Here is a 21,819-nt window from a genome sequence, read left to right as displayed (position 1 = left end):
TGTAGGGCTAGGTTGTATGCATTCTTTTTCAGGTGAAGCTGGTGTAGGTGAATTCTCTTGCAGGTACGTTGGTCGGTAAGTATCTGGTGTATTAAAGTTCTCACTCAAACAAGATGTCTTTATTATCTGATCAATATGTCTGTGATGTATCTTTCCATCTACTTCCACCTCGTAATGTAATTTTCCTTTCCTCTCTAATATTCTTCCAAATTTCCATTTGTTACTATCATACATCCTTATTTGTACTCTATCCCCTGGTTTAAACTCTTTGTTTACCTTTAATTCTTCATTGTTGCAATCTCTAACTTCTTGTTTTCTTTTCACTAAATCTATTCTTGTTCTATATATTCTTTTAAACATCATTTCTCCTGGACTCTGCCCTGTAGAGCTATTAGGTGTTTTTCTATACATCATTAAAAATCTTTGTAACTTATCTTGTACAGATCCTTCTTCGTTCATCATTGCTTTAAGTTTATTTTTAACCGTTTGTACATATCTTTCTGCTTGACCATTTGTAGATGGGTGAAATGGTGCTGTAAACTTTGCTTGAATTCCATTTTCCTTTAAAAATCTTAACATTTCCTCTGATCTAAATTGTCTTCCATTATCAGATACTTGGGTAACTGGTAAGCCAAACGTAGTATAGATTTTCTTTAAAATATTAATAGTAGCTGTAGCTGTGATAGAAGTAGTAGGTATTACCTCTAACCATTTTGTGTAGGCATCTACCACAATAAGAAAATATTGATTCATGAATGGTCCTGCGTAATCAATATGAATTCTACTCCATGGTTCTTTCGGATATTCCCAGATGTGTATAGGTACTTTAGTAGGGTTGTTCTTCATTAAACAGCATGTTTTACATTGCTTTACCATGTTCTCTATATCCATGTCTATATTCTTCCACCAGACGTAGCTTCTGGCTAACGCCTTCATCTTCACAATACCGGTGTGAGCTGTATGTAGTTCTTTTAATATTTGAGGTTGTAATTTTTTAGGTATTACAATTCTTATGCCATAAAATATGCAATTGTTTTGTAACGAATATTCGTATAGTCTTCCTGTATCTTCTCTTCCTGACTGTATCTCTATGTATAATTTTTGTAACTCAGGGTCAGTGGCTGTAGCTTCTCTTATTTCCTTTAATGAAACTGGCATTTCTGCAATTTGATTTAGGTAAAACGCTTCATCGTCTGTCATTGTCTCATTCCTATCAGTTGTATCTGTATATTGTATTCTTGAAAAATAGTCGGCATTCGCATGTTCTGTAGTCTTCCTTAATCGTATCTCATAGTCAAATCCTGCTAAAAAGTTTGCATAGTGTACTAGTCGTATGGCTGTTGTAGCTGGTGTAACTTTCTCTGGGTGTAAAATTCTAGCTAATGGTTGATTATCTACAATGAGTAATATCTTCCTGCCGTAACAATATTGAAAAAATTTCTTTAATCCCCATACTAGAGCTGCTGCTTCTTTATCCAACTGACTGTAACCTTTTTCTGCTTTAGTTAAAGATCTTGATGCAAATGCTATAGGTCGTTCAGTTTTATCCGGCATAATGTGTGATAAAACAGCTCCATATCCTGTAGGAGATGCGTCTGTAGCTAATGTGACAGGTAAGTTCTCATGGAATGGTATAAGTACTCTTTCTCCACATAGTTCATTTTTCAACTCTTGAAATGCTTGTTCACATTCTTTATTCCATATAAATTTTGTATCTTTCTGTAATAGCTTGTATAAAGGATTTAGTTTAGATGCCAAATTAGATATAAATTGTTGATAATAATTTATCATTCCTAAGAAAGTACGTAGAGATGTAACATCTGTGGGACGTGGGCTATTCTTTATATCATTTATCTTTTCTTCTGTAGGGTGTAATCCTTTTTCATTTATTTTATGTCCCAAATATGTAACTGATTTTTGAAAAAATTGACACTTCTTCCTGTTTAGATGTAATCCACATTCTTTAAGTTTATTAAATACCTTTCGGATTCTTTGTAGTAATTGTATGTATGAATGTCCTTGTAAAGCGATATCATCGAAAAAACAAGCTGTACCGTCTAATCCTTGTAGTGTCTGATCCATGTATCTTTGCCAAACATTTGGTGCTATTTTCACACCGAACATCAGTCTTCTTACTTTGTATGTGCCCTTACATGTACTTATGGCTTGCATCTCTGCTGTATCATCACTTGTCTTCATATGTAAATACGCTTGGTTAATGTCCAATGTACAAAAATATTTACCACCGCTGAGCTTTGAAAATATCTCTTCAACTCGGGGAATTGGATAATTGTCATTCTCTAGGTTTTTATTTAATGTAGCTCTGTAGTCGGCACATAGTCGTACCTTTCCATTATGTTTCATCACGGGGACAATTGGTGTACCCCACTGTGAGTATGTAACCTTTTCTAATATGCCTTCTTTTTCTAATCTGTCAATTTCTGCCTCAACTTGATTTTTCAATGCAAATGGTACTGGGCGTGGCTTTAAGTAAACTGGAACTGAACCTTCTTTCAATTTAAATGCTGCTTGATAATCTTTAATTTCACCTATTTCTTCTGTAAATAACTCTTTATATTCTTCTAATAATGTTTGTAATTTATATTTGAATTCTTTCTCTGTTATGTCTTGTTCTTCTTTGTATATTGTATTTAATTCAAAATTTAAGTTCAATTTTCTAAGCCATTCTCTTCCAACTACGGTGTCTACTTCGCGGTCAATTACAAAGATTCTTCCTTCAATAACTGTGTTCTTATACTGAATATTTAAATTACAAGTTCCTAATGGGTGTATTATTTCTCCTGTGTATGTTCTTAACTTTACTGATGTATTTTTAAGTTTCAGATTACTAAAATATTTCTCATAAAAATTTGTTGAGCATGTAGTAACTGCAGCGCCTGTATCCAGTTCCAAAGTATGTATTTTTCCATTTAATAATAAGGTTATGTTAAATTTATCACTGTGTATGTTATTGTTAAATATCTTATGTATTTCATATATTTCATCTTCCTCGTTGAATTGATCCTGTACTAAGTCAAGTTGTTTTTGATCTTTGAAACATACCGATTGTATATGTCCCTTTATCTTACATTTCTTGCAAAATAGTTTATCTTTCAAACGGCATTGTCTTGCTGTATGGTTTTCTTTGCCACAGCGAAAACATTTTATTTCTCTCTTCTTCTTGTGATATGAATTGTATGATTTATTTATATTTTTTCTTTTGTATGTATTTATTTTTGTAGGTTGCTGTATGTTTGTTTTAATTTTGAAATGATTTGATTTTGTTGAAATTTTGTTAATGTTTACTTGGCCAGAACACATTTCTTTTGTTTCAGCTTTTGATGTCTCAATCGCCATTGCAATCTTAATTAAATCATCAACCTTTGTAGATGAGCTTTCTTGTAGTAATCTTTCTTTTATTTCTGTACTCCGGAGACCTCGTATGAATTGTACTCGCAGATGAGTTTCAAATGTGCTGTGTTGACAGCTCGCACATTTAAAGTTACATTTTCCCCCTAGTTCTTTTAAACCAGCAACATAATTCGAAATACTTTCACATTCGTATTGTTGTCTTAAACAAAATTTGTGCTGTTGGGCTACTTCACCGGGTTCAGGTGCGATATGGTTTTTCAATAATTGTATCAGGTCATAATATGATTTAGTTTTCGGAGAATCAGGTGCTGTAATATTTTGTAAAACTTGGTAGTATTTAGGACCAATGCAGTTCAGAAAAATCTGTGATTTTGTTTTATCATTTGTGACTCCTTTTAAATTAATGTAATTTTCTAACCTTTGTAAATACGATGCGAAACTTTCATTGTTTTCGTCGTATGGTTGTAATGCAATTCCACTCACCGATTTATCCGTATTTTGTAATTGTTGTTGTAATTGCGCTTGTTGTACTTGAATTCCTCGAATAGTTTCTAACATTTGAGATAATACTTGCCCCAATTGCTGTTCCATTTTGCGTACTTGTAATGTATTGTATATTATTGTAAAGGAAAAAGGAGGTTGTGAAGCGGGTTATCATCACGGGATGTGGAACCCTTGGAACAAAGGAAAAGGTGTTAGGAGCACATGGGTCGACGTACGCACGATGTTCTTCACTTGATTATTAGTATTGAATTTCCACTTCCTCCGTCCTCGTCGCCAATCTGTTATGTATGTCGGGTTGTATAATAGAAAGCAATTAATCTCAATGTATATTTTATTTCATGTAACAATTGTAAATAGTAATTAACAGAAAAGGATTGTATAGAATGCCGTGTATATGACCAATGTAAAATCAAAGATGTCTTCCCGAAATATAGTGTTGCCAGATGACGCTGTGAGTACCACAGATTATCAATATCCAATTTATGGTGCCAACAGAATAATTTTTGAAATCTGTCCAGTAGTTTATGCGCACTGACCTCTTTATCTATACGCTGGACTGGCTATCCCATACAAAATGACAGCTATTTGCTGTGCCGATTCAAAGCGCCCCCGGTGAAAGTTCTGAGAACTAATAAGATTACAAATTTCGTCGCTTCGTTTTGTTTACACAGGTTTAACCTCTGGATAATCTGAGTCTGAATCAAAAATAGTGTCGGTAATATTTCTATCATTGTAGTCGATATCAGAAAAGTTTTTATCGATAATAAACCATTTGTTTTACATCACAAGTATTAGTTCCATTCCCCCTCACTGGCCTCACTGTTGCCGTCAGCGCCAAAATGGCGATTTTCAAATAGGCACAAAAAAATGACAGCACTAGCCTGTCCAGCGTATAGTTATAGAGGTCAGTGTTTATGCGTGAAAACCATACATAGATACATACATAATTACAAACCTTTGCTCTTTATAATATTATTATTATGTACTTTATTGTAACCTTTCATCATATAAAGAAGAAATATTGATATAGACTCGCGATTTCGACTTGTCATTGTAACGTTTCCGCCTTATATTGCATTACGATTCATTCATTCGTCGTACGTCTGAATTTTATCATACACTAGTGGTCCGCCCCGGCTTCGCCCGTGGTACATATTTCGCAATAAAAGGTAGCCTATGTCCTTTCTCGGGTATCAAAATATCTCCATACCAAATTTCATGCAAATTGGTTCAGTAGTTTAGGCGTGATTGAGTAACAGACAGACAGACAGACAGAGTTACTTTCGCATTTATAATATTAGTATGGATTCTCTCTAAAATACCATAAATCCTACGCCTCAAAATAAGCCTTATTAAAAATAGCTGATTCTCACTTGAACCTTAAACCCCCACAATATTGCGTCACTATTTGCGGGCGTATGAAATCAGCGAACGAACGAATTGTCCCCAGAGCGAGGAGTGTAATGAACGAGTGAATGTTTTATCAAACCCACACAACACGTGCCATGAATGAGTAAACACCCACCCACGCATTGAATTTGTGTAATTATTTGTGGTAGTGCAAATTATGTCTTGGATTATTTGGTTAAAACAGAGGTTAAGCTAAAGTTTAAAAAGTATGTGAAGTACGTAATTCTTTTCTACAAAAAAAAGAACAAAAAATAATCGAGAGGAGGTGCGCGATTTCAGATTCTAAAATGGGACCAAATGATAATTTTTTTTATCAAATACAAAAATAATATCTGATTGTTGAGTTGCCTGGTAGAGATCGCTACCTAGCGATAAGGCCGCCCTTTGCTGTTTCTGTAGTCTTGTCTTTGTTATATGTATTTATGTATTTTCAATGCAATAAAGTATAATAAATAAATAAATAAATAATAACGTCAACTGGTTGAAAATTTATGGAGTTATCGAGAGAACCAGAGATAATATAGTTGAACTGAGAACCTCCTTCGTTTTTGGGAATGAAATGAAAAAGTTAAATCAACTTTTTGAATGTTAGTTATCGGAACTTTAAAATCTCATGATCCTTCAACTTCAAAGGTAAGAATTCCATTCATTCCGAACATGCCAATACAGCAATCTCGCTTTGCTCTAATTCGAAAATCGTAATTAAATTCGGAGTTGGAATCTGTAGCGAAATCGATGAAAAAATAGCTGAATCCAATTTCCCTATGGGAACAATTTGTAGAACCAACACGGCACACTCCATTAACATTATTAATACTGTTAACAAATTACTTGCGCTATTCGTTCGATCACTGGGAATGGCAGAATGTGACTTCTGAACCACTATAGCGCAGATTGCTTGGATAATCTAAATAGCAAATGTTTTTGCATTTTTTGTTAGTTGGTAGTTTTTGATGCTAATAGGACAAACAGTTATGTTTAGGTTATATTCGTGTTCGAAACTACAATCTTGAAGTTATTCTGCATTAGAAGCTTATTGCTTGCGTAAGTAAATAGCCACAATTTTGTGTATAAAATAAGCGAACGTAAATATGGAAGTAAGATTCCGAAACGAATATATTATTTTCCAAATCTGAAGTAATATTTATTTTTTATTTTGTCAAAGCAAAGTTAGCAGTTGTCTACTTTAATCAAAGTTACAAGACTCGAGCGCTACTTTAACTTGCAAATTAGTTTAAACGTAAATAACTCTTTAAGTCTTTTAACTGGATCCTTTAAAACGACAACTTCGTCTTTAATTTCTTAGGAAATAGCCGTACATAACTTCGAACACGGTTTAAAGCTTGAATAGCGTTGTTAAAAGTTTTAAGCTTGTTTATTACGTGACTATCTTTAACGTTAATTTTAATCCTTTGCCATACTGAATAAGATGCTCGTACAAATTTGTGGTTTCGCGAAGTTTCGAACTAGTTTGTTGATGCACTAAACGCGCAATGTTGTATCTTGTTATTTAATTTTGTTTATATTCGTTAATTTATAAGAAAATCATCAAAGTACTTTATATACGTAGTACAAACATCAAGAACAGAACGCCAAATACAAGACGGTTCTAATTAGCATTTATAAGAGCTACCCTAGAACAAATGTTGATAAATCTCAAAGCAGTCTCAGCGAATGTAATTAGTCAATCTCATTAGGAGTAACGAGACGAAATCAGCACATTTAAATTGCGGTCATCCATACCGTTCCCGCGGGAGGTGTATTCCGTTATGTGCCCTGTGGGACACCTAACGTGTTCTAATGCTAGCTAGACGTTTCTTAAGATTTTCCTTACGTTCCAATTTGCTTCATGAAAGTAAATACTAGGATTTGTTAAAATTTAACAAGTTGTGACTTGAATACGGAGGTTTATCGTATTGCAATATACGTAATTGGGATGTGAAAGGAAATTTCTGTTACACGGAAAGTCTACATTTAGTTCTTTAATTTCATTCTCATTTCAAGATTTTAAAGTTGTTTAAAGTTTTGAAAAATTTGTGAAGTACCTATAACGACAAAATGGTATAAAGTTTCGAAAACTGAGCAGAGTTTTGTGTCATGACAACTGAGCAGAGATAACAATATGATTTGTTAATCGTATTCTAAATTGGGTATAGTTAAAAATTTAAAATCCTGCAACTTGTTTATAAATATTAAATAGGTCATGATATTAATGCATTCATTAGTCAACTTTATACACAAAACAATGTAGAAAGCACTTAAATTTGTAGAACAATCACTCGAGTTTCTGAAGTATGAACGCATGCCTCCACACAACTCCAATCACTGTATATAATTTAATAACGAAAGTTTAATTTATAATGGCAAAATTATTTGTGAATTGAATTCCATCACTTTCGGGAAACAAATTATCAAGTTTGCTTTGCTTCATTACGTTATTGCCTAAGTCGCTTAGAAATTGTATGAATACAAAGAAAAGTTGGAAATAAGTCAACTCTATTAAAACAGTATTGTGTTAAAACATTGTCTTGCTTTTCCTAATGGTTCCATATAGGCTAAGACCTGCACTTAGCCGACTGCTTTTAACGTTTCTAAATTCAGAAACGCGTGAAGTTGTATAATCGGCTCAAAATTTGCATCTGCGGCCAAAATCTAAAGCTATGCTACGCACTGAAATTCAAGTTACTCAGCTTTGCGATCCTTGATGGTTGAATTAACTGTCTAGCTAGTGCTAAGTTTAGTTTCCGAATCTGGTAGAATATCCTTGAAGATTTAGACTATATTGGACGTTAAATTATTGCCATAGATGAGAAAGAATTTTGTGCAGTAGTCCTTTTTGTTTTGACTCTAAAAAATTGAATGAAGTACCTGGATATTTTGCAGTGAAAGAGAAATGAAATTCTAAAATAAGTATTGACGAGAGCCAATAGAAGGTTTTATTGAAGACTTTTCTAACTGAACTTAACTATCATCATTCTTGGACCGGTTAAGCAGCCGAGAATAACTTGTAAAAACTTTTCTTGCTCTAACAATAGCGTCCTTTGTAGAGAATTGAAAACTTCAACAACTCGAGGATATTAGACGTAGAATGAATTTGTTATTTATGTATTTATGAAGTTATTATAAGAGCGACCCGCCTTCAGAACCAGACAAAAGCATGTAGGCACAGTTTGTTACAAAGTTTTAAAGGATATAATAGCCTTTCATGAAGGAAACTCTTAAATAATTTTTCTTCTCTATTGTAGAATGTTAACTTTGTTTAATGTACGAAGAAATGCGTTTGCTTCCTCGTTATTGAGCCGCTATGGAACTGCATACAAAGGGAATTCTTTACAGCGTTTTTGTTTTGTTCTTCGCCAGCTTCTTATCGTGATTTAGGAATAAATGTAAAATTTTATTTGAAAGAGATGTTTCAGTTCTACAATTATATCGTTTAATTACTGTTTTGTTTCGAAAAATTGGTGAATATTTGCAAAATATGAGGATTTAAATGAACACGTAATAAGCAATTCTGAAAAGTCAACATTGACACAATTTGTGGATTGAGTTTTTACGATTCGATTGAAATATTCGTTCCAGTTTTTTACGATTTATATTTTTATGGTTATTGAAAACATGTCAGTTTTAATTTCAATTATTTTTTATCTTAACAAAGCTCCTTAAATCGTATAGGTAATAGGTATACAGTAATACGCAAATCGTTCCGCGACATACTGCTTTTACTGCTCTTAAAGTGATTTAGCTATCAGCCTAATTGGCCTTCAAAATATATTATTTACATACCGCTTATAAAACTTGCCACCAACAAAATGATATCTAGTTTCAAAAGAAACTTGGAAGAATGTAAAACAATTACGGCTCGCCAATTGTCGCGGGAATAGTGTTCTTTACCCAACCTAATTCAAAGAGCTTTTAAACTAGGGCGGATCGATCTTTTACAAGGACAACGTTGATGGCAAACTGAATTGTTATTCCGAACACGTTTTTACGTCTCGTAGATAACCGCTGTTCATTTTTGAAACGGCTATATAATAGCACCCTCTGGGCGAATAAATTTTAAAACCATCAGTGGATTAGTGAAGAATTCTCGATCTGTATGCGGATTATAGGATTTAGTTGTAGATTAAGACTTATCTTTACAGTTTATTTGCTCCCCTTGATCCTGATAATGACAGTCCAATTATGTCTTGTAAATACATGTGGGGATGGTGTAAATGAAAAGCCAAATTCGCCCAATCGATTTATTTCCCAGACACCGGTTACATATCAAAAATACATTTCAACAATCCTCCATTACCATTACCAAAAAAACACAAAGTCAAGTCATAGACAACCAAAAATCTACAGTCTACAGATAACATGTCCACAGATTAAATAATAGAAAAACACAGACTAAAAATAAAACTAGTAATCATGAAATACATCTTAATATTTTATCCTATTCCCACACGGTCATCCTGCAGAATCATCTGTCCCAGATGAGTCAACAGTCGTAGATGATCAATATGGTAAGTAGACAATGGTAAATCACCTTTATCTATTACATGTAGAAATCCTTCCTTCTTTCCTCTTTTATTTGAATTAAGTATACATTCCACGCAATTATCAATGTTTGTTTTAATCTTTTCTTTTAAATTCTCCATATAATAATTTCTATTTATTAATTCCTCAGTCTTAACACAACCAAAATGTCCGTTTTCATGATGTTTTCTTATAATTTCATTTTGCATTTTCTTAGGTACAACCATTAATTTATTTCCATCCTTAATCTTCCATAACATTCCATTCTTCTTTTTTGCAAGCACAATTGGACTAGCATAATCAGACTTACTTGTTTTTATTATTCCTTCATCAAGCCATTCTTTAATCTGTTTGTCAACAATGTTAAGCTCCAAAGGTGACAATCGTCGTGGATTCTGATAAACTGGTACATCATCGGTTAATAATATTTTAAGTTTTACATTTGATTCTTTAGTACATCTTTTGGGGTTATATTCTTTTATAATATTCTGTATTTTATTCTTATATTCTTTATTTTCAATATTTGTGATATCTTCATTTTCATTCTCTAGCATTGTAAGGTGTAATATTCTTGTTGCAGTGATAGTTCCAGATTTAAAATTGATTTCTACTTCTTTCAGTACAGGATTTCCTAATATAATGTTGACAGGGATAGCGCCATCATCAACAACATAAAATAAAGTTTCAAAATAACAATCATCAATTTCAATTTTTGCTGTGAAAGATCCTTTTGTATAAATTTCCTTTTCAGCTATTCCAGTTAAAGTTTCTGTTGTTCCTGAACTATAAGATAACAATTTTTCACCTTGAATCTTCCTAAAATAAGACATAATTATTAAATTAGCATCGCTTCCGGTATCAATCAGGGCTTCTACATCAATATTATTTATTTTCAGCTTCTTGAAAGGTCTCACATCAATATTATTTTTAGTTGACATAATTTCCAAACTCTTTTTTATACTTTTAGAACATTCAGTTGATTTATGGCCAAACAAGTTGCATTTAAAACATTTAATGCCTTTAGTACAATTAGGCGACTCATGATCTAAATCTCCACAATTGAAACATCTCTTTACTCGTAGTGTTTTTTGAATTTTCATGCCAATGGACTTTGATACTGAATTACTTTGAATCTTATTAGGTGAATATGATTTTTTCTTAATTTCTGAATAAATGTCTAATTTCTTTCTGAATTCTTTAATGTTACAAGCGCCATATAAAATATTTTTGTTGGACTCACTGTCTTTAATACCGTCGATGACATATTCCATCAGGGCTTCATCTTCAACATTCCCAAGTACTGCAAGTTCCTTCATATGTAAAAAATATTGCTGATGAGTCTCATTCATCTTCATCCGGCGAGTTGAAAGTCTCTTGTGAACAGTTGCACTGTTCAACTTCTTACCAAATTCCTCACGGAGCTCAGACTTAAGTGTATCCCACGTGGTGGTCCCACTTAGTGAACGTAAAAATAGCTTGGCGGTTCCCGCGAGAAGCCGCTTCGAAAATATGAGTTTTTCTATTTCGCCCCATTGCATTAAAGAGGAAATATCTTCAAAATCTTTTACGAATGTTTCGATGCCATAGGCATCATCACCCGAAAATGGCGTCATTGATTTCTCTAAGTCATTGAAGGAAATACGCGGCGATGGTTCACCACAATCATCATCATCTTTTACTCGTTTCGGCGGCATGTTGAATAATGTAAATAAAAAGTTTTATAGTCTTCAAGTCGTAATCGTATAATCATAAGCTTCTTTAAATCTTAGTCTTCGTTCGTAATTCGTAAATTCTTAATCAGGTTAAATCACCGGCATCATAGTCTTCGTCTGTTTTTTCTTTATTCCACCATCCCGTATCCCGGACGAGCCCCCAAATTATGTGGGGATGGTGTAAATGAAAAGCCAAATTCGCCCAATCGATTTATTTCCCAGACACCGGTTACATATCAAAAATACATTTCAACAATCCTCCATTACCATTACCAAAAAAACACAAAGTCAAGTCATAGACAACCAAAAATCTACAGTCTACAGATAACATGTCCACAGATTAAATAATAGAAAAACACAGACTAAAAATAAAACTAGTAATCATGAAATACATCTTAATATTTTATCCTATTCCCACAATGAATTTATTGTTTCTTTTAGGGCCGATTTTTCAATGCTTGGATAAAACTTATCCGTCCACTAAAGTTAAACGATAATATTAAAATGTCACGAAAACTGTCAAACACGGGCAATTAGAATACGTTTTTAAAATGGTAGTTTTATACATTATTCGACGAATAAGTTTTATTCAAGCATTGAAAAATCGGCCCTTAATACATTTAAAAACATTTGAAGTTCAACTGTTTTTATTTTAAATCTAATTTATAGCTTTGTTTTAGTAAAAGTTTTTTTTTATTTCATTTAACTTGAATAATAATATAATAATTACCATAAACTTAAAACGTATATTTAACTAAAATTTAAGTAATTTTAAAATCTAGCCACAGCCCAAAGCTATTTGTTTCCATCAATACCAAAGATCTGACATTTAAAAAATGATCTTTTCAGTTTGTTTGCCACTTTTCCTTCTATATTAATGGTGGTCGTTCTTATCTCTCTTAACTGAAGGGAAGTAGTTTATAAATTGTGTCTAAAGTCTTTTGTAATGTTTTATAGATGTTTTTATTACACCTTTTTCCAATATTTCAGTGAAGGCAGCAGATAATAATAATTTCAAAGATATTTATTTAATAACGTAGGTTTAGATAAATGATTAAATAAGGCACGCTAGTATATAAAAGTAAATTAATAAATCTTTTTAAATAGGTACTTTATTCTCTATTTAACCTAAATAATATACCAAACGTATACATAAACTGAATCTTATGATCCATCGCATAGATTCTCTAGCTAATTCTCTCAAAACTCTGCATATATTTAAACACAGGCCCACTTGTATAAAGGACCCAATTAACTGCTCGCCCTCAATAAACTGCTGAATATAGTAAAAACAACCCTTTGCTTTTCTGCGTGACCTCAAAATGAGACGGCGATGAACCTTAAAAACATGCTTTTACAGACACACGCCCTACTTAATTGAGCTCTCTAGTTTCCTCCTCACAGTTAGAAAGGTTAACTATAGAAATACACCTTTTTAAATTAAAGTTCAAAACCTAAATATTGTAAAACGTTCCAATTAAATATTCCATTATCAGCATCGACACAAAATAATCTATTCAAAACGTCTACGTTCATTTCAGTTGATTGCTTTTTCAAACAGCATTCCCATGAGTTGGATATCGGGGTAAACACGGATTCCCATTCCTAGGCACTAACAGTATTTGAGGCGGATTTCCCTCATATTATACCCACAAACCTAACAAACTGTTTCGAGCGTCCGATCGAATTTCAACTTTATTTAAATAGAAATAAAATATATATTCCCGTGTTCCTAAACGACAGAATGGATTTTAGGGCTTAGGAGTCGTAAAGGAATGGCGAAGTTTCTAGAAAAATGTAAGACCTCGAAGCTGTATTTCTTATTATCTGATTGTAAGAAGTTGAAGCTAGTTTGTGTGCGGTTCTGTGGAACAATTTAACGTTCGCAGACATGTATTCAATTTCGCACGGTATTGAAAATAGATATTTCCATGGAAATTGTTTATTGAGATGTTTAGTTCGTAAATATCAGTAGGTTTTCTAGAAATGGTTTCTATGAAAAGTATAATTTGTACTATCCACAATGCAAAAGACCTACTTTTACTATATACAACGTAATTTCTGTTAGACAGTGTTTATGTGAAATTGGTATGGTGAAGGTGAAGGAATTTCGACCATAGTTTCTAAACCCATGTTCCTTAAAACGATGGAGGTTTTTTGTATCATTACTATCGTTTTTTTCGTTATGATTTTATTAACATTTGAGCATATTGTAACAATAATATCTACCATTTCTCTTTCTGCACCTATAAAATTACAAGTACGAATAAAAGGCATAATCGATAAGGTGAATAAGCTACACCTATTAATGTTTATGCGAATTTCATATCCTTTGAGTATATTAAACATCATAAAAGTGGAAAGTGTCTCCGAGGCATAGAAGCCATTATGAGATGTGCGGTAAGGGCGGATATTGAATTTCGCTCCACTCCCAAACCACTTTAACAAGTGGATCGGCGTATTGCTCCCAAGGAGTGCATTGCTATTGGAAAATACTTAAAAACGTGACAATATTATGCATTTCGATACCTATCGATTCTTCTGGAAAGATTTTCATTCAACGTAAACAATGCGGTTGCTTTAACCCTCGGTGAAACAAGATTACGTTTTGGTCTCTGTTTTTATATGGCCAGCGCTTTCGGCGTTCTGTAATCGATTTTCAATCCATGTTTATGTTTGAAAGGTTATACAGTACACCACATTGTTTGATCGCATGTTTTTCTAAATTTTGATAAATATATTTCGTGTGGTGTATGAGAAAGTTTACGAGCACATCAAACTGCAAATTTACATTGTTAACACGTGGTGAATATTAAAATGTAATCCCGCAATAAAACGCGGCAGGGTATAAAAATTCAGAACATTCTTCTTAAAGTGCATCAGTTGCACTCTTGGAATGCCTTGTGGGAAGCCATTCATTTTATATGCGCTACTTACTTCAATATTTTAGCACATTGCGCTATTTATAAGATTTATAGAGTTTTTATTGGATTAAAGGTTCTCGAACTAAAATTTGTGTGAATAAGATTTTAAATTTAACTCCAAATTCATGAAATTATCCATTGAAGTAAGTTTTAATTTTAAATCAGATATTTTATAGCCACGCTCTGACCGTCGCTATAAACATTTAAAATAATAATTATTCGTAAAATAAAACTCATTTACTCGTCATTCCAACGCACATAATATGGCTTTAATGTATTGCTCGAGCAAAATTTTAATTGAATTCCACCATTAGCTTATCTTTAAACTTTTAATACGGTTTATGGTTGAACGAAACATATGAATAGTTACAATTATATTTCGCTTAACCAAAATCCGTGTGAAAATATCAAAATAATTTAATTCATACAAACATTGTTTAAATTTACATTACGTGCTAGATAATTTAAGGATTAATCGAATTGGTTCACTGCGATATCGTTGTTTGCGTATTGAATGTAATTTAATATTGTAGTAATAGCATATCTAATGCAAACAATGGCATTTTCATCTGATTAACGTTGAATTGTAGCTGTGTAAATGTGATAGGGTAATTGCGCTGGTTTGCCGTCCAGCTTCTGTTTTCGTCCATTTGACTGACCTGCTACAATCACGTGCGTAAAACTTGAATACAAACCTACCTTCCCGCGCAAGTTTGCACTTTTTACGGTCCATAATGTTTAAGCAACAGTACTATCAACATTAAAATTTGATTTGACAAGAAGAGAGTTCAAAAAATTAACGTAAATGTGGCCGCTTCGCATACGTGCCTTGCAGATGTCATCGCGCGAGAGAAAAATTTGCCGGCGAGAAAAGTTCATGGTAAGGTAAATCACTGTTTTAGCTAGTTTACGTAATGTTTTTGGTACGTATGTTTATTTATAAGCATAATAAACGCAATTATAAGTGTTTATTATACATTTTTATAATACTCTTCGAAATATTAAGTGGACGGATACTAGGTTACCAAATTCTCAAAATATTTGGTTTTCGTCCAAGTGGACGGAAACTCAAACAGCTACGTGAATATTTGTTAGGGTCATTTTACTTTATCGGACCTTTAAAATACTGAATAGTTTCTCCCGAAGTGATCTTTATTACTATTAGTTTAGTTTTTTTGGTTTCCGTCCACTGCTATGTCATTGCTGCCAAAATAAAAAAATATTTAAAGAAGTGGACGAAAACTAAATTTAGCTTTAAATGTTTTAGTTTTCGTCCATGAATGAGTATTGGAGTATCCAAAAATTAAATATAGCCATTCTTTTGCATTACTTTTCGTCTATTTTTACGTATTGAAAAGTTTTCTATTCAGTATCTTCCTTATAAATAATTGGTGAGGGCCAGAGTGTTGTAGGTACCTAATATTGTCATTCATTCAGTCATGTATCATTCTCCTTATGTGAAGTAGAGTCAATTATTCGTAGCATAAATGGGGGTAGGTCAGACATAATACACTGTATTTTTTCTTGATTATCATTCACTTGAGTATCATCTTTTATTCTAGGTCTGTTTTGCCAATGCAGTATTTTTTTATTATACTTACTCAACGTATCCTCAGAAAGATCTTATTGTTTTTAGATGGCCTCGAAGGAGTCTAAGAAATCTAGAAAAAAAAGACGCTGCGTACACTGAAGATTCTGTAGCTAAAACTTATTATTATGGCTGTGTGTTTATAGTACGTTTCATTTGATAAACAAAGTATTAGAATGAAAATTTTTGTTGTTAGAATGAATATTTCTGTTTTTTGATGTTATTTCTTAGTCCTGTAATTATTACTTGTTTCATTTACATTGTAAGGAACGCATTCCTTTCTTTATTACGAATGATTATACAGTCATCACTAACGCCTATAAGGACTGCCAAGTGCTACATAGATCTCAGTGTTGACTAGTTATATTGATTATTATTAGTAAAACCACAAGTAAAACTAAACCTGGGTAGTGAGAAATTGTAATGTTAATTAAATAAACGTATATATTTACCTGTAATTGATTTTAAACTTAATAGTTGACCTACCCTCCTTTTTCTACACGGTGGTCGAAAACTAGCTTACACTAGGACGAAAACCAGTTTTTTTGGACGAAAACTAGCATTTACCCTACTTTTGCAGAAAATAATTTAAATAAAAAGATACATCAAAATGATTTATTTTCCCTTAATATTATCTTAAAGAAGACTATATAAGGACTTAAAAAAAAATTATATGTTTAAGGAAGGGTGCTCCAAAATATTTATTTCGTATCACAAAGTTGGCAACTCCTATAATTGGACGAAAACCAGCGCAATGACCCTACGAGGTGTGGAAAATATGTTTTGGCCGCAGGCCATTGAGTGTAGCAGACACGAGAGAAATATTTTAAGTTTATAACAATGCTTTGTACTGTCTTCTTTCTTATTGCTTTCATATCTTATAGTGTTTATTCTTATAATAGATTTCCTTGACGCAGTAAATTTAATAGAGAAGTGATTGAATTTCTGTAAAATAAACAAAGCAGTATCCAATATACAAAAACATATTTACGGGGTAATTTCCATAATCGATTTCATTTTAATAACGGAAGAGTACTAACATCATTCCATTATAATCCCATCCAAAAACACAAGCAAGCAGTGCTTGTAAAGGAGTGTTCTCAAATCCCTCGAGTGCTGGCTCGTAGTGATTTCAGCTAACATTGGCTCGTACAACTTTGACCTACTGAGTATTCCAGACGGAATACAAGTGGCATTAATTTATACTGTGGCCGGCTTTAATAAATAAATTAGTAGACGCTAATGTACACTTTTAACGCGCTGTAAAAGTTATGAATGGAATGGTTTATTTAATTTTTTAATTGAATTCTTGCTTGCATTAGTTGGGAGTTCCTTTTAGGTGCCGGCCACTATGCTGCAAAGGAATTACAAATATTTTATATGCTCATGCAATTTTTAAATGGATTTGTGCTTTGACGTAACGAGATTCAAATAATGTTGTGTCCATTTTGATTTGGTACTATGTAATTATGGTAGGGACATAGATCTGTTACGATCTTATAATAAACATAATATGCAGATTATTATTGTTTTCATGGACGAAAAATTACAAATAAATATGATATCTTCTCTCTTCATGATAACATCAGCAACTACGTCTAAAGTAAACTAATAGTGAAGGGAAACATACGATATTTCATACGCTTTCTACACAAAATATATTTCTCTAAAATGAATATTGCTCCAACAATTGGAACAACTCGACAACAAATATCTCAACAGCATTACGATTTACGATTGAATAAACGTATAAAATTTACTTTAAAGGTAGGTAATATAATAATAGTTCTCTTGTTTGGAAACTTTATTAGTTTTCGTAGGATGCAAAAAGTGCGGTAACGAGCAATGTCGGGCTGAAGTTCGCTTGGAAATCTCGTTATGAACTACAATACTTTTATAGAATTCACATTTACTACGACCGCCGGGAAAGAAATGACATTTTGCATTGATACGATATTAAGTATAATAACGGACCTTGCTATGTTCACGACTTTAAGTTTTTCTAAATTATCGAATTGTATTCCGAAATGTTTATGTTTTAATAGAAAGTTGTTTATGTGAAAAACAATACATCGCGACACGATCTTATACGTAATTTAATTAAAATAGAAGCATTTTATTAATTTCGTGGATTTAATTCGAAGTTATTATAACATTAATATTTTTGCCTATAATTACAAGGAATTATTATAAATAGAGCACAGGATAATTATCTTCTCAAATAACAAGTTTTTTTTATTATATTTCAAAAGTCTTGTTTAAATTTTAAAATGGATCTTATCCTCTCGAGTTTTGATAATATAACATGAAACTGTGTCTGACACATTGCCAGGGATATCTATTAAGTTACCGGCCAGTTCTATCCTTCTTTCTCAGTAAAAAGTCGAGTTTTAGTCGTTCCTAGATGTTCTTAAATTCTAGAGAAATACGAAATTTCTTCTCTATATTCTCAAATGCGTTTTATATTTCATGTTAACTCGGTATCTTTTCTCTATTTTGCATACGTCAATACAAAATAGCTGGAGGATGTATTTTAAATCGGATTCACTATGAGCTGTAAAGCTTTATGCTCGCTAGTTTTCGTATAAGTATTATGTTGCAATTTTAAAAAGCCCTTCTCAACCGCGCGTGCAATAACAACAAAGTCCTTTAGTTTTCATCAGCGCAACATTATCGCTAGCCTCTTAATCTACATCAGGAAATTACGCCATAATACGCTTCCTTTCATTACTAAAGCACAAAACCCATTGGAGAAGGGAAATAATGAAAAAATGCCTTACATTTTGTAGCTAAGGGGTTCAATTAGATGCTTTGAAAACAAGTGAATAAACCAGGACAAAGAAATGAGCTGCTTACCATAATTGGACACGATTCTATAAGGATTCAATTATTGAAGTATGCTAAGAATTTATATTGGCATAAATTATAAAGCAAATTTTAAAATTGTTTTTAATTTAGTGGTCATTCCAATGCAGATTAAATTTGCTAAAGAATTCACTTTTTAATTCAATATAAGCAATTATTCGCTAATTATAAATATGTTTTTTTCCTTAGAAAACGGTAGAACTTTGATATAATTTACAAATGCGTGAAAATAGGTGATGAACAGCAAAATACAACCATCCATAAAGGAAAATTAACACAAGCGTGTAACTTATTAAAACAGAATATATTCATAATATTATATACGTAGTACAATCCCTCGTAAAGACTGGCCAATCATGGCATCTTATACAGGGTGGCTTAACGCACTGATAGTTAAACCATTGATGAGTGAAGACGCGTTAACCAAAGGTCTACACTTTGAGTTGCGACCCTTTTGTTTGGAACTATTGATTGGCGGATACGTGGGAGGTTTTAATAAAATTATTTGCAATCAGGGCGAAACTAGTCTTTGAAGTAATATCTAAAGACTTCATTCATCTTAAACTTACTAGAGTTGACACACGTAGAGTTGCTACACCGTTAAATCTGAATTGGAAAATCTATGGCAGTTAAGACATTCATTTATATATTTATTTCCTATTCAATATATTTTTAGTTTAATTTACTTAGGGTCGTTACCGCTTGCAGATAATATCCTATTATTTTATATAACATATACGTATAAAATTATATAAACTAATTTTCGTACATTATTTGTTAATTAACGGATAAGGTAAACAGAACAAATCAAGAAGCTGTGAAAAATGAAAATAGTCCTTTAAGTTTTTTATCTACAATAACTTTTCTAACTGTGTATGTGCTCATTATTTAACCCTCCACAGGTGGTCGAAGATTGGAAATTCATGTCAATGGTCCTGGACAGGTTTTTCCTTTGGTTGTTTACAATCGCGTGTTTTGTCGGCACTTTTGGTATTATATTCCAGTCGCCATCTTTGTATGATACCCGTGTTCCCGTCGATCAGGAATTATCTTCTATACCGATGCGAAAGAATAACTTCTATTATCCTAAGGATATTGAAACTATTGGTATTGTTTAAATGGTTATTTAGAGATAGAATATTGGCCAAATTATTAGGGTAAATTTTCATGACTTTCGCACAATAAGTAATTCTGAAAGCCTATGTCGGTATCTATATGTATATATAGCCAACCAAGGTTATTTTTTATGTATGGATATAAATCCATACAAATTGACTCAACGCTACAAACGGGAAAATATAAAGGTAAACGCACAAATATTAATTTTACATAAAATTAGTAGGTACTTATGGCTTAAATAAAAAAAACTATGTACCGGCAAACTGTAGGAATTAAAAAAAATATTTAAGAATTCTAGTAATTAAATCTAGTTAGTCATAAATATTTATATGTGTGTAGATTTTCATGTCGTATATATTTCATTTTGGATTTTCACGAAAACAATCGGTACACTACATATGATATAGCGGTAATCAATCTTTAGGAACTAAGTATTTATGATAAGACGAAAATTGTTAATCGAAAAGTTAGTGTTGATATAATAACTAATGAAAGTAATTTAAATCCATTTATATAATTATTATTTTAAGTAATAAAAGAATAGCACATTTTTAGGAATGCTTATTTGAAAGTAAATATGTAATAGGAAAGTATATAATATAATGGTATAAAAGAAGGCGATCCTCGACCTTCAAATATTGTAGAAATTTAGTTAAAAAAATTATTTAAGAATTCTAGTAATTAAATCTAGTCATAAATATATGTGTAGATTTTCATTTCGTATATATTTCATTTTGGATTTTCATGAAAACAATCGGTGCACTACATATGATATAGCGGTAATCAACCTTTGGGAACTAAGTATTTATTTTAAAACGAAAATTTGTTAATAGAAAAGTTAGTGTAATGATATTATATAAAAGTACTTAATTTAAATAAATTCACAAAATCATTATTTTAAATACTGTAGAACGCCGATTTTCCTTATTAATTGGGATCGGGGTCGATTCGGATAATCGAAAATTCGGGTAACTGGACATAATAGGAAAACGAAGTGTCGCAAAGAGAATAAACTTTAATAAGTGCAACATGTAGAGTCAAGCCTCTCGCTTTCAGCAAAAAAAAGTTGAAATATGTTTGGACTCCAGTGAATTCTAACTTGTTACAAGAAAACAGATCAAAAATTACTAAATTACTTGGTTTTAATTTTTTATAGACCGCTTCGGATAATTGGCGATTCGGTTAATCGGCGTCCGGATAATCGGCGTTCTACTGTAATAAGAGAATAGCACGTTATTAGGAATACTTATTTGAAAGTAAATAATAAGGTAGGAAAGTGTATAATATAATGGAATAAAAGAACCCGATGATCGACCATCAAATATTTTAGAAATTTAGTTAAAAAATATATTTAAGAATTCTAGTAATTAAATCTAGTCATAAATATATTAATGTGTAGATTATCATTTCGTATGTATTTAATTTTGAATTTTCATGAAAATAATCGGTGCAAGTCGAAGGCATGGTATAGCGTTAATCAACCTTTGGAACTAAGTATTAATGATAAGACGAAAATTTTTAATCGAAATGTTAGTGTTCGATATTATATAAAAGTAATTTAAATAAAATATAATTATTGTTTTACATAATAAGAGAATATAGTTCATTCGCGTTAAGAAATAGTGACTCATCACTGTCCTCTGCCCTAGCCACGCCCCCGTCTAATCACGTCCCAAAATATTATAAAGTCAAGTTCACAGTGATCACACCACAATTTAATAAATATTTGATTGACTACTGCAAAAAGTAATGGCATTGAAGTTTTCCGACTGCCACCTTACCATTGTAAACTCAATCCTATTGA

General features: G+C 32.2%; 2 protein-coding genes across 3 annotated transcripts in view; one reads left to right on the top strand and one right to left on the bottom strand.

Moving 5' to 3' along the window:
- LOC123698553 (acetylcholine receptor subunit beta-like 2) overlaps positions 1-21,114 on the top strand; it is a 53,155-nt gene extending 32,041 nt beyond the window's left edge. For both annotated transcript variants that reach the window (XM_045645217.1, XM_045645216.1), the window contains one exon: positions 19,799-21,114. In XM_045645217.1, the coding sequence (XP_045501173.1) occupies positions 19,799-20,014 (216 nt within the window). In that variant the 3' untranslated portion in view covers positions 20,015-21,114. The remainder of the gene's footprint in view (positions 1-19,798) is intronic.
- LOC123698552 lies at positions 9,698-11,786 on the bottom strand. Its single transcript, XM_045645215.1, has 2 exons — positions 11,048-11,786; positions 9,698-10,623 (listed from the first exon to the last, which is right to left on the bottom strand). Exons 1-2 carry the CDS (start codon positions 11,499-11,501, stop codon positions 10,568-10,570), a joined length of 510 nt encoding a protein of 169 aa, XP_045501171.1. The 5' UTR covers positions 11,502-11,786; the 3' UTR covers positions 9,698-10,567.
- Positions 21,115-21,819: the final 705 nt, after the last annotated feature.

The sequence above is a fragment of the Colias croceus genome, chromosome 16 (genome assembly GCF_905220415.1).
Source record: "Colias croceus chromosome 16, ilColCroc2.1".
NCBI lineage: Eukaryota > Metazoa > Arthropoda > Insecta > Lepidoptera > Pieridae > Colias > Colias croceus.
Note: the sequence above shows the minus strand (reverse complement) of the source record. Positions and strands in the feature narration are given on the sequence as shown.

Excerpts from the sequence above, each read along its gene's own strand:
- LOC123698552 (XM_045645215.1), bottom strand. The coding sequence starts at position 11,501 with ATGCCGCCGAAACGAGTAAAAGATGATGATGATTGTGGTGAACCATCG. Across the intron at positions 10,624-11,047 it reads CATCGACGGTATTAAAGACA|GAAGATTCAAGGTGAAAAAT; the intron begins GTGAGTCCAACA and ends GTCTTATTTTAG.